Genomic DNA, 12536 nt, shown 5'->3' with positions numbered 1-12536 from the left:
GGAATTTTAGCTCCTATTGTTTTGATTGGTCAAATTTCAATCTTTCAATCTTCAATCTCAATCTTTAATGCCTAGTCTGATTCCGGCCTTAGGTACCTTTTCATGCTGATGCTCGACGCTCATTTTCGGCATCAATATAAATCACGTGATAGAAATTGACGAATATCAAGCGTTAATTTTGATCACGTGACTGTTTTGATCTTAAAAATGAGCGTCGAGCGTCAGCATGAAAAGGCACCTTTATGTGTCACGCTGATGGTGATGCCGAATGTATAATTTTCACGAATTTATTAATTAATCATAGTATATACTAGAAAATTAATAAAATCTTAGTTAAATAAATCACTACGATCTTGTGACTTGAAAATTAACTATCTAAAAGAAGAAATTGCTCATGCAAATATAACCTATACACATTGCAAAGTAATGTTCATGAAACAATAAAAAAAAAATAGAAAAGTGAAAAGAAGCATAATTTCGGAAATCTACTCGACGTGCATATAAAATTCCTCAAAATTGCTTTGATGTCTTAAACACGAAATGTTATTTACGCTCGAGAGGTACGCGATTCGCGCGAGTGCGCGTTATTTACGGCGATGTTTCTCAAACAGTGACGGCATTTCGGTAAATGATCCGCAAGAATTTGCTTTACAATCCAACGAAAATCGTACATTGATACGTCGTGAAGATGAAAAGTCTTTAAAGATCGCTTTTCTAGGCGCACCAAATGTCGGAAAAAGCACACTTGTTAATCAACTTATTAAACGATCGGTAATAATCTTCATTTACATATATATTTTCATATAAAATAAATAATTAAGGTATATTATTTAAATCAGTAATTAAAAGGGATATATATCTTTTTATATTATTTTGTTAAATAGATATGTCCTGTATCCTGCAAAGTACACACCACACAAACCAAAGCACGTGCAATTTATTGCGAAGGTGATACTCAGCTTATATTTATGGACACGCCTGGTATGGTTTCCCTTACTGAATGTAAAAAGTTCAAATTAGCCAACAGCTTTCAAAAAGATCAAAAAGCCTCTTTGAATATGGCAGATATTATAGGAATTGTGCAGGATGCAGGAAATATATATACTAGACATAAGATCGATTTAAATATATTAAAACTTTTGACAGAAGATATAAGAAAGAAGATTCCTATAATTCTGGTCATTAACAAAGTGGACATAATAAAGAAGAAGGAGATATTGTTAGATTTTGTATACACTTTGACTAAAAGCAAGAAGTCTCCAGATTTCTATGACGTATTTATGATATCTGCTTTGACTAGGGACGGTGTTAATGACTTGAGGGTAAATTTGTGATTACTGTAAAGAATTAGACACAAGTGATAATAAATTATAATTTATTATCACTTGTGTCTAATTCTTTACAATATATAATTCTTAGAAATATGGAATTATAATTTCCATATTTGAAATATTGTAACATTTACATTCATCATTTTTTTATGTTTTGCAGACTTACTTATTAGACTCAGCTAAACCACGAGCCTGGGAGTATGAAGGACATGTTTACACTGATAATACATGCCAGGATATAATATGGCAGACAGTAAGAGCAAAGCTGCTAGACATTCTACCAAACGAGGTTCCTTATAGTTTACTGGTGAAGTTAGAACACTTTGATCCAGCACCCGACGACAGTGTCAATGCGCTGGTATCCATTAAATGTCCCAACAAGCGCATCGCTCGTCTATTAATACGCGGCGAGAATAATAGAGTAGGTCAAGTCGCTAATATGGCAGAACAGGAACTGCGACACGCTTTTCGAACATCGGTGAGATTAAAGCTAGTTGTGAAACCTTTGATATAATTTGATTTATATTTGTTATTTGTTAAATAAATATAAGTATTTACAAAGAACATAGTTTAATGTTTCAATACAACCAAAACCTTTAAAAATCAATCTCTGATTTAAAAATATGATTCTTCTATGTCGCATCTCTGTAAAGCCCGGTTTCACAAATATAAGATTAACTTCAATCTAGGTTCAATTTATTCCTTTTTTTAATTCTAGGAAGTAAGAATTTTTCTAAGAATTAGAAAAAGGTAAACAGCAAGTTAAACCGAGATGAAATCTTACATTCATGCAAGAACTGGATCGAAGTTGTTTAATAATTATTTATAAAACTTGCTAGAATTATGGCAGCAGTTAATTTATTCCTTTTTTAAAATCCTAATTTTGTAAAATAAAATCATAAGTAAAAACAGTAAGTTTACATTGTATACACATAGATGTAAATTATTATATTTTATGCAGAAATGCAATATAATTTTCAAAATGGGTATCACTCGAATCAAATAGCGGAAACATCGACAGTGGATATTGATATGTAGTTGATATCCATTTCCTCAATTGGCGCTAGTGCGCTGGCATAGATGCAAAGTCAGACTTTTCTATCTACGTATAGTATTTGATCTATGAAAGTGAGGTTATGTCACCATCACGACATGAAATAAACGCGGGAAACCTGTCAAACCTGTACGGCGTAGAAGCATAGTAATAATAATGGCGCAGCGTCGTATAGAGTGAGTAGATATAATAATTATTTAACAATTTGACATAACTTAATCTATAATTATAAATACGCAATTCAATTAATTAGCGTAATAATAATTTGTACATAGGTAAGTGTTTATGTCATTTGCTTTATCTTTGTAGCTCCTTCTTCACTAAGACATCATCCAAGAAGGAGAATTCAGGCCAGGATAATTCAGAGAGGTATGTTTTATTATCAATAGTCTCTCTTTCTCTATGGTAATCGATTATGCTAAAAATCCTCGCTACATGCTCGCGCTTGAGCTCGCTGGCTCTGCCGATTCGACGGTTGGAGCTCGCAGTCGCAGCTCACAATCGATTTGTTGTCGTTTTTAATTGGATACATACAACCAACAGCCACAACTTGTCAGACAAGCAGAATCAGAATGCAACGGAGAATGGCAAACGGAAAAGAGATAGCAGCAACAGTTCCAGGTGCTTAAACCTCATAATTTATATGTTCAAGTATTAATATTTCAAATCATTAAAAGTCTCTCTTTGCATTTAATTGTTTTCTTGTAAATCGGTTTTGTAGTCCACCTTCAAAGAACATTAAACGTACAAAGTCAAAGACAGTTTCCAAGACACCTTCGCCAAGCGTTAAGCCTCGTACCAAATTAGGTAACTATCCTGTCAAACTACAGATATTTCATCTATGATACATATATCTCTCTGTAATTATTTTTAAGGAGCTACTCCAAAAATTAAGCCCAGTAAGCTTTCTCCTGGAGCATCAAAAAAGGCAGAAAAAAGGCAACTGAAAGATACGCCTGGTAAAAAGAAAAAGGAAGAGGCTGAAAATATAAATGATGCTGAAGAAAAGGTAAAGAATAATCATATAGAAAACGGTACAGCTGAAGAGAAAAATAAAAAAGAAGAATCTACATTTTCGATGAAGAAATCAAAGTCCAATGAGGCAGGAAAAGTAAAAAAGACTGTAAAAAAGAAATGGTCTAAGATAGTTCAGTTGGTAGATTCCAGTGATGATGAGACTCATCTACCTGTAAGTTCAAATTCTTTTAAAATTGCTTTTCTTAAGACTTATTTAAGTTTAAATTTCAGTTTTGTTTTCGGCTGAAATTAAATAAAAATTGAATATTCGTTTTCGGCTGGAGATCAAAATGTGATTTCGGTCGAATTCTACAAATTTCTAAGTATTCTATGAATTTTTCTTATATTTACAAATGATAATTATAGTTACCTGAAAGTCCAAAAAAATCAGAGACTGACAACGAGGAGAAGAAGACTGAAAGTGTAGACGAGTCGAGCAACATAAATAAAAATGCTTCCAATAATGACACAAATGAAAGCGCTTTGGACAATGAAGAGAAAAATCAAAGTCCAAAGAAAGAGTCTACGCCTGAGAAATCACAGACTTCCTCTAAGGATGAAAATCCAAAGAAAGAGCCTACACCCGAAAACAAGGCTAAGAAAGTGCCCAACTTTTTTAGTAAGTATTCAACAATTTAAGAATACTTTGAAAAAGTTGTGGATTGAATTTTAAAACACAGATCTAAATAAATTTAAAAAATAGTATAAGCTTTAAATATTTTATTTCGAACAGCTATTTGAAATTGTGTTGCAGTGTTTAAGCAAAAGGGCGACACAAAAGATGATAAAGTGAACAATGGAAAAAGCGCCAACCAGTCTTACAATCCCAGCGCATCCGTCTATCATCCGATAGACAATGCGTGCTGGAAACGAGGGGACAAGTGAGTTAAAATATAATTTTGTTTTTTAGGAGGTTTTATTTTATTATAAGAAACCGTGAAAATTTTGTAAGATTTTAGCGATATTTAAAAACTTCTCCCTTTGAAATTCACTTTCAGAACTCCATATAGCGCATTCGTGCGCACCTTGGAGATCATCGAAGAAACTAGTGCAAGATTAAAGATAATAGAGATACTGTCAAATTACTTCCGATCTGTCATAGTTCTGACCCCCGAGGATCTTTTGCCGAGCGTTTATCTGTGCCTTAATCAATTAGCGCCAGCGTACGAAGGTTAATAACGACATTGATATTCAAAATTTAAAAGAAAACAATACTTAATGTTTGTCTAAAAATAACTATTTAAATTTTAGGAGTTGAGTTTGGAATCGCTGATACGAATTTGATGAAGGCGATAGCGCAATGTACTGGTAGGACACTGGCACAAATTAGAGTCGATGTCCAGGAGGTTGGCGATTTGGGAATTGTAGCAGAAAATAGTAAATCTAATCAGAGAACCATGTTTCAACCAGCACCATTGACGGTTCCCAACGTATACTCTAGATTGATGGAAATTGCTCAGATGACAGGACACGCGGTAATTCATGCAACTGTTATAATCAGGATCTTTTTACAGCAGGATTAATATGAATATGTAAAAATTTAAAAAAAATACAGAGTAATGACGCTTGAGTTATAAAAAATAAAGACTTAGAGTTTATACTATAAATTAAAAATTAATTTGTATTGAAAAACTCTCTCTCTTTCTCTCTTTGAATTAAATTAATTTTGATTTTTAAAGAATTAAAGAAGAATTATGAGAAATATAAAGATTGTGTGATACATATTTGGTTTCAGAAAAAGATTAAATGATGAGAAACTGAAATATTTATATAGGAATAAATAAATTGAAAACTGTTATATATTTACGTAAAATAAAATTTTTTTTCTACAGTCTCTATCGAAAAAGTTAGATAAAATTCAGACGCTGTTTGTAGCATGCCGTAATACAGAAGCAAGATATCTAGTTAGATTGGTGGCTGGGAAGCTTCGTATCGGATTGGCGGAACAATCTGTTTTACAAGTAAGTTGTTCCCGATATTACACAGTTTTGATCAATATTATTAAATATCTGGATTTTCTTAGGCATTAGCTTTAGCTTGTGCGATGACACCGCCAGAACAAAAGTATCCACCAGAAATTCTGAACGCAAGCAAAAAGATGTCGAGTGATCGTTTCAAAGAGAAATATGATCAAATAGCACTTATATTGAAAACAACATATTGGTAAGATCATTTTGAAAGTATTATTAACATTTATATAAATATTAAAACAAATGTTTTGTCGAAATAAAATGTTTTCTTTAATTAAAAAGAAAGAAATATATGTAATTAAATGAAATTTACATAAATATACATAATTATATTTAAAATAATTTAATTGTATCATAATTTTATTAAAATAAATATTTTATTAAAAATTTTATTTTTTAATTTAGAAATAAGATATGTTAAATATTCAATTAAGTTTCTCTTTTTTTTTGCTAATCTTATATCTTTTTGCAGTGAATGTCCGAATTATAATCGTATAATTCCTGTTTTACTGGAAGACGGAATTAATACCTTGCCGAGCAAGTGCAAACTTACTCCTGGAATACCCTTGAAACCTATGTTGGCGCATCCTACCAAAGGTGTTCAAGAAGTCCTAACGCGATTTGAGGGTTTGAAATTTACTTGTGAATGGAAGTATGACGGGGAAAGAGCTCAGGTTCTTATTCACACATTTAACTTTGAAAATTTTATAGTATAATAGAAAATATTCTATTGCACATATATAGAAGAAAAATAGGATACTTGAAAATTAATTCGCTGAGTACTTAATAATTTAGATTCAAGTCGTTTAAAGAATTACAATTCGACAGATACACGTTGCGGACGATGGTCAAATAAAAATATACAGTAGAAATCAGGAGGACAATACTACCAAGTATCCAGATATCATTAAGCGATTCAAGAATAGTCGCGGTGATGAAGTGAAGAATTGTATACTCGATTGCGAGGCGGTCGGTTGGGATAGCGACAAGAAACAAATTTTACCGTTCCAAATACTCAGTACAAGAAAGCGGAAGGTAGTAATTACATGTTATTATTCTTTGTAATTTTAATTATTTTGATTGTAATTATTACACATAATTTTATTATCACTAAATGACTGTAATTATTATTAAGTTTATAGTGACAATTTCACATACAAAATAGTAATGTCCCATTTTTGTTCTTAGGATGCTAATGAGGAGGATATTAAAGTACAAGTATGCGTGTTTATGTTTGATCTGTTATATCTAAATGATGAACCATTGGTGAAGGAACCGTTCCTGAAACGTCGTGAGTTGTTGAAACAGCATTTCAAGGAAGTGGAAGGTGAATGGAAATTCGCTAATAGTTTAGATGCCTCGACGATGGAAGAGGTGGAAGTTTTTTTGGACGAATCTGTGAAGGGAAATTGCGAGGGTTTGATGGTAAAGACGTTGGAAAAGGAGGCGACCTATGAGATCGCGAAGCGATCGAGAAACTGGCTGAAGCTGAAAAAGGACTACTTGGATGGCGTCGGCGATACGCTCGACGTAGTTGTAATCGGTGGTTATATCGGCAAGGGAAAGAGGACTGGCACTTATGGTGGTTTCCTCTTAGCTTGTTATGATCAGGAAAATGAAGAGTACCAGAGCGTCTGTAAGGTATATCTCTGAAATATTTCTTTGACTTTGTGAAAGTAAACAAGGATGTATAATTATTGGAAATTTTTGTCCATATATAGATATTTCTATGTATAATACTTTTATTAAGATGTTTTTTAAAGTATATATAAAACATTTGGCGATTCTCTCTTATAATTTAAATTTCTACTATCAACATATACTTTTTCTTTTGCTTGATATTACTTATATCGATATACATATATTATTTTTTCGTAAATAGATCGGTACGGGATTCAAAGAAGATGACCTCGAAAATCACACCAAATTCTTCAAAGATCTTATAGTACCACAGGCCAAATCGTACTATCGCTTCGATAGCAGTCATGAGCCGGATCACTGGTTTGAGCCAGTTCAAGTTTGGGAGATCAAGTGTGCCGATCTCTCCCTCTCGCCAGTACACAGAGCAGCTATCGGAATAGTGAGTTCCCTAGTTTTCGAAAGACGAGTATTCGTAAAAATATAACTCATCATAATTGTGCTAAAACAAATTCATATTGTACGACGTAATAATTTACTTCGTTTCCGGAAATCTTTTATTCGTGAACAGTTTGCGTTACATACGGTACACACACGGAATATACTGTATTTTTTCTATCGGTTAATTATAAAATAGAGATAATAAAAAATATATTCCTGCAATTAATTTTTTTTTGGAATTTCTAGTTTGTTTAATAAATATTTTTTTAATTAATAGAAACGGATATGTATATTTTATCTTTGTTCTGTTTAGGTTGATCCAGAAAAGGGAATATCTTTAAGGTTTCCGCGATTTATCAGGATCCGCGAGGATAAGACCTGCGAACAGGCCACTTCTGCTCAAGACGTGGCAAATATGTATAATAATCAAGAACAGATAAAAAATAAAACTCCGGTATCGAAAGCCACGGAGGAAGATTTCTATTAATTTTTTATTTCACGACGCATAAATTAATCCAGTATGTTTTATATTTTATATAATCGTTAATTTTGTAAGGAATATTGTAAATAAATATATATCTGATATGGCAAACTACGTAATTTCCACGTTGCGTTTGATGTTTATTACTAATAGCAATTATCTAGGAGAGGGATTAATTCATATTTTATTTATTGCATACATTTCGAAGTATTATATATTAACAACACTTTGTGTATCAGTAATTTTGAGGATTTGATTATAATAAAGATTTTCAAAGAGTTTAAGGTTCAATTTCTTTATCATAAATTTAATAATATGTGATGTTTAATTTTTATTTCATTTACATCCACAACGTACATCATTTTTTGATGGAAATTTAAATGTCTAGAAGAAATTAAAAGATTGAACAATGAAATGGACATCATGGTAACACTTTCCTGATTAATAATATTCAATCATTAATAATTTACGTCTATCACACATACCGCGAATGAAATGATTCACCTCATGCGTTATATCTTTATCTAGGACGCTCTTATCCACTTATCTTATATTTGCTAGTGATAAACCGCCGGAACGTTAGGTGATGATACTCTGGTACCTGTCGACGTTCTCAATTGACTAATTACATTCTTGTCGCCTCACACCGTTCTCGAAATAGCCGCCTTTTTTACGTGAATTCGCGACGGAGGATATCTTCCGCAGGACGTAAGGAAATGGTCACCAAGAGTTCCGGACCGGCTCTCGAGAAGCGGATCGGCTGCATTAAGTTCACGATTTTTTGTTTGAACGCAGTAATATGGGTGGGTGTGCGTGGAGTTATCGCAATAATTGCGTCGACTTGTGAAGTTACACCGTGACAGTGAAATAATACTATAATATATTTTAGGTATTAATTGAAAAAAATATTCGAATGAAAAAGAGTGAATGAAAGCAGTTTGTATTAGAAGATAATTGTGAAAAAAGGAAGCAAGGCTTTTGTAATAATAATAGATGTAATAGTTTTCCAAATTGAGAATTTGTTTTGTAAAACATAAATCCCTTTCTATTCTTACTCGGTAGGAAGATTGATTGTTTTCTTTTAACGAAAATTTGTCTCTCTTCGTAATAAATTACATTCTTTCAGATATATGTACAAAATACAGACTAATATATTAAATAATTTTGTTAACTCTTAAAACTATCTAATTTTATTTTTCAATAATAAAAAGTTTTTTAAATTAAGTTACATTTAATCTCGTTACAGGAAGAAATTAAAGTCAAATTAAAAAATTGGCGTTTGAGATTGAAAAAATAATGCTATACGATTTTATATTAAATTATTATTTTCACATATTATAAATAAATTCGACATATAAATTTTTTATTGATAATTTTAAATAAAAATAGAATTCATGAAGATTGATTGAGCAATTTATAAAATTGAATAGCCAAGCGATTTATAAAACTTTAATTCACACAATGTTATTTTTTTAGGAGAGGAACAATCTTTATTTAAGCATAATTTTTTTATTAATAAATTTTACAATTAATTTAATATAGTCTTTAAAAAATATAATTTTATTTCGCTATTACACTATCACGATTAATAAAAGAAGTTCGAGAGATTTTTCATTGAAAGAATTATTATTGCTACATCCTTATTTATCATACAATTAACAAAGTTCTTGTCACTTGGCAAAAGATCGTGGGATGCGCAATGTTCGGACTGTCGATCTGGATGCGGTTCGAGCCGATGTTCGAGGAATGGGTGGAGTTTTTGAACATGTACGAGTTCTATATCGGAATTTACTTGTTAATCGCTACCTCGGTGCTTGTCATGGCCATCGCTTTCATCGGCTGCGCTGCCGCGCTTATGGAACACATCGTGACTTTATACGTTGTAAGAACGCTTATTAATTTGCTTAGCATTCCCCGGTGAAAATTTTTTTCAGAATTTTTCATATAATTTTTCAGAATTTCTATATAATTTTATAACTTTCTCACATTTTTTATACGAATATTGGATCACTTCTCAGAAAATTTACATCTTTTTTTAGAATTTTCCATGTGTTAATTTTGAAATATCATAAGATTTCTAAGATTTTTTGTAAGTATAATTTCTGAAGAAATGTTATAAAATCTAAAAAATTAAAAAATATTTTTTAAAAATTAAGAGATGAGAAATCTCAGAATATTTCAGAATTCACATGTATGAAAAATTCTGAGAAAAGATGTAAATTTTCCGGATATTTCTGAAAAATGTTTCAATTCGTATAAAATTATAGGAAAAATTTTCACCAGGGTTTTGGAACATTTTGGAAAAAATTACAAATACACTTTGCAGAAACACTTGTAAAGATACTTTGTAGATACAATTGCAAATACTTAATTTGCAAGATACTTAAGAATTTGATTTTTGCAAATGATGTAAATTAGTATATATCTCAAAAAAAAAATAAAATAAAATCATTTTTGTCGTAAATTAATCCTTCTTAATAATTTTTGATTATTTAATTCAAATGCTGATTAATGACATATGCCTAAAAAATGTTTCCTACAAATTAAGATATTAAGGAAATTGAGAGTTTTTAGGATATTTTCTTGAAAGTATATCCTCTCTTGATCCTCATTTAATTTTTAATTCGAATATTTATTTTCAACGCTATAAACAATTCTTTTTGGGAACTATTTAAAAATAATTTCTTCGTCATTGTAGAAAATTTAATGGAAATTTGTATGAAAAAACTTTCATAACTAATTTTAGCATGTGGGTCTGCAAGCGTTCAGCTTTATTTGCTGTCTAACTGGAGCGGCAGTCATTCTCGATTATTCAACGTACGACAGTAAGATTCAGCCTATCATCGAACGGTCCATGTACAGTCTTATCAGTAATTCTCATCTTGAAACGGCGAGTTTCATTCTACGAGTAATCCAAGAAACTGTAAGTGAACGTTGAATTCTTCTTTCAGAGGAAGAAAAGAGTATCTTTATTTATTACGATTACGTGTTTTACGATTACCTATTTTTGACGAATGCGTTAGGTCGGATGCTGCGGAGCTGATGGACCAAGGGATTATACACAGATGCGTAAACCGTTGCCCACCGAATGCCGGGACACTGTCACAGGGAATGCTTTCCATTACGGTTGCGTAGACGAATTGTCCTGGTTTCTGGAGGCGAGATCGGGATGGCTTGCCGGTATGGCGATGGCGTTGTGCATGCTTCACGTAAGAGACGAAACCTTTTCTTTTCTTTTTTTTCATTGTTCTTTCAGAAGTAAACGTTTTAAACATTTCTAATTCGACAAATTTTATCAGTTGTAATCTCTCTCTCTCTCTCTCTCTCTCTCTCTCTGTTTCTTTCATTATATTTAATAGACTAGACGTAACAGGCGCGCGCTTTGCGCTAGGGTAAAAGACCATATTACTGACAGTGTGTACATTACTGTCAATCAAAATTAAAATGCATTTTGAGATGGAAAAAGTATATCTTACATTCTGAACGTTAAGATGTTGAACTATTCTAAATTCATTTTAAATGAATTAATTTCAGAAATTATAATTGCGTGCCGATATGGTTGTCGGACTTTCAACGCAATCAAATCTGAAATATTAATAATCCCCCCAAATTTCCCAACTTAAAAACTGTAATAAACTTATTGCGAAAAATAATGCCTCGGCTGGGAGTCGAATCCGGATCTCTTGCATTTCGTGCATTCGTCTCGGTAGTCTAAAGGCTTAGGACGCTCGCACGGAATCTGATCAAACAGTCACAGGGGATCTTTACCGAGAACAAATTATCCGTTTGAGCCGAGCATTGCACGAAAAACGACCAGAATATGAAACGAGACAGCATAAAGTGATTTTGCTTCATGACAACGCTCGGCCTCACGTCACAAAACTTGTCAAGGAAATGTTAGAAGCACTTTGCTGGGAAGTGCTACCCCATGCGGCTTATTCACCAGACTGTGCCCCTTCCGACTATCACTTGTTTCGATCGATGGCACACGCACTTGCAGAGGAACACTTCAATTCTTATGAAGATGTCGAAAAATGGGTCTCTGAGTGGATAGCCTCCAAAGATGAGCCATTCTTTCGCCGCGGAATTCGCTTACTGCCTGAAAGATGGGAAAAAGTCATCGCTAACGATGGACAATATTTTGATTGAGATACTTTTTCATTTTGTTTTTTAAATAAAACCATACTTTTTGCAAAAAAAACGGACGGAACTAATATATCAAAATGCTTTTCAAAATTATGCATTATAAAATAAATCATATTATATCTCTCGGAATGATTAAAAATTTAAAAAAGTATCTATTTCACACTACTTTTAACCTAAATGCGAGATTAAAATATTTTTATTGTTCTAAGTGCAAAACATATTGTTGTCAAATAATTAACGATTAATTAATTATTGTTTAAATTATTTTTGAAGGCGCGTTGGTTTTAGCGAAATAAAATAAAAATCTGTACAGAAAATCTTCTTTCGCATTTATTTCTGTCACATATCTTTCGCATATATTTCTGTCACATATCACGCGATATTCCGTTTCAAAATCGGAGATGGATTCTTAATATTTTATTCCAACCTTCTATGGATAGTTGGAATCATATCACGCG

General features: G+C 32.2%; 3 protein-coding genes across 4 annotated transcripts in view; all 3 read left to right on the top strand.

Moving 5' to 3' along the window:
• The first annotated feature begins 296 nt into the window (after positions 1-296).
• LOC108722486 (GTPase Era, mitochondrial) lies at positions 297-1845 on the top strand. Its single transcript, XM_018447636.1, has 3 exons — positions 297-771; positions 885-1322; positions 1492-1845. Exons 1-3 carry the CDS (start codon positions 541-543, stop codon positions 1843-1845), a joined length of 1023 nt encoding a protein of 340 aa, XP_018303138.1. The 5' UTR covers positions 297-540.
• A 616-nt stretch (positions 1846-2461) lies between these two features.
• On the top strand, positions 2462-7961 carry DNAlig1 (DNA ligase 1). Of its 2 annotated transcripts, XM_018451404.1 has the most exons (16): positions 2462-2561; positions 2695-2754; positions 2929-3006; positions 3107-3192; positions 3261-3574; positions 3769-4021; positions 4157-4283; positions 4401-4573; positions 4654-4877; positions 5235-5363; positions 5426-5565; positions 5845-6046; positions 6201-6407; positions 6561-7013; positions 7255-7452; positions 7765-7961. In XM_018451404.1, the coding sequence occupies exons 1-16, from the start codon at positions 2542-2544 to the stop codon at positions 7936-7938; spliced, it is 2838 nt and encodes a 945-aa protein (XP_018306906.1). In that variant the 5' UTR covers positions 2462-2541; the 3' UTR covers positions 7939-7961. The 2 variants fall into 2 exon arrangements, with proteins under 2 accessions (XP_018306906.1, XP_018306898.1); XM_018451396.1 differs by lacking the exons at positions 2462-2561; positions 2695-2754 and having other exon boundaries at positions 2761-3006.
• Positions 7962-8298: 337 nt separating this feature from the next.
• Tsp2A (tetraspanin 2A) overlaps positions 8299-12536 on the top strand; it is a 6494-nt gene continuing 2256 nt past the window's right edge. Inside the window, exons 1-4 of the mRNA XM_018451709.1 lie at positions 8299-8735; positions 9617-9814; positions 10679-10855; positions 10956-11141. Coding sequence (XP_018307211.1) covers positions 8649-8735; positions 9617-9814; positions 10679-10855; positions 10956-11141 — 648 coding nt within the window. The 5' untranslated portion in view covers positions 8299-8648. The remainder of the gene's footprint in view (positions 8736-9616; positions 9815-10678; positions 10856-10955; positions 11142-12536) is intronic.

This window comes from Mycetomoellerius zeteki, unplaced genomic scaffold (assembly GCF_001594055.1).
Source record: "Mycetomoellerius zeteki isolate Tzet28-1 unplaced genomic scaffold, Tzet1.0 scaffold106, whole genome shotgun sequence".
Lineage (NCBI taxonomy): Eukaryota > Metazoa > Arthropoda > Insecta > Hymenoptera > Formicidae > Mycetomoellerius > Mycetomoellerius zeteki.
The sequence above is the reverse complement of the archived record's forward strand: the minus strand, read 5'-3'. Positions and strand labels throughout refer to the sequence as shown.

Bases quoted from the DNA above. Each gene is read 5' to 3' on its own strand.
- LOC108722486 (XM_018447636.1), top strand. From the start codon at position 541: ATGTTATTTACGCTCGAGAGGTACGCGATTCGCGCGAGTGCGCGTTAT. The intron at 772-884 runs GTAATAATCTTC...TTTGTTAAATAG, and splicing joins ATCAACTTATTAAACGATCG to ATATGTCCTGTATCCTGCAA. The intron at 1,323-1,491 runs GTAAATTTGTGA...TATGTTTTGCAG, and splicing joins ACGGTGTTAATGACTTGAGG to ACTTACTTATTAGACTCAGC.
- DNAlig1 (XM_018451396.1), top strand. From the start codon at position 2,801: ATGCTAAAAATCCTCGCTACATGCTCGCGCTTGAGCTCGCTGGCTCTG. The intron at 3,007-3,106 runs GTGCTTAAACCT...TCGGTTTTGTAG, and splicing joins GATAGCAGCAACAGTTCCAG to TCCACCTTCAAAGAACATTA. The intron at 4,284-4,400 runs GTGAGTTAAAAT...ATTCACTTTCAG, and splicing joins TGCTGGAAACGAGGGGACAA to AACTCCATATAGCGCATTCG.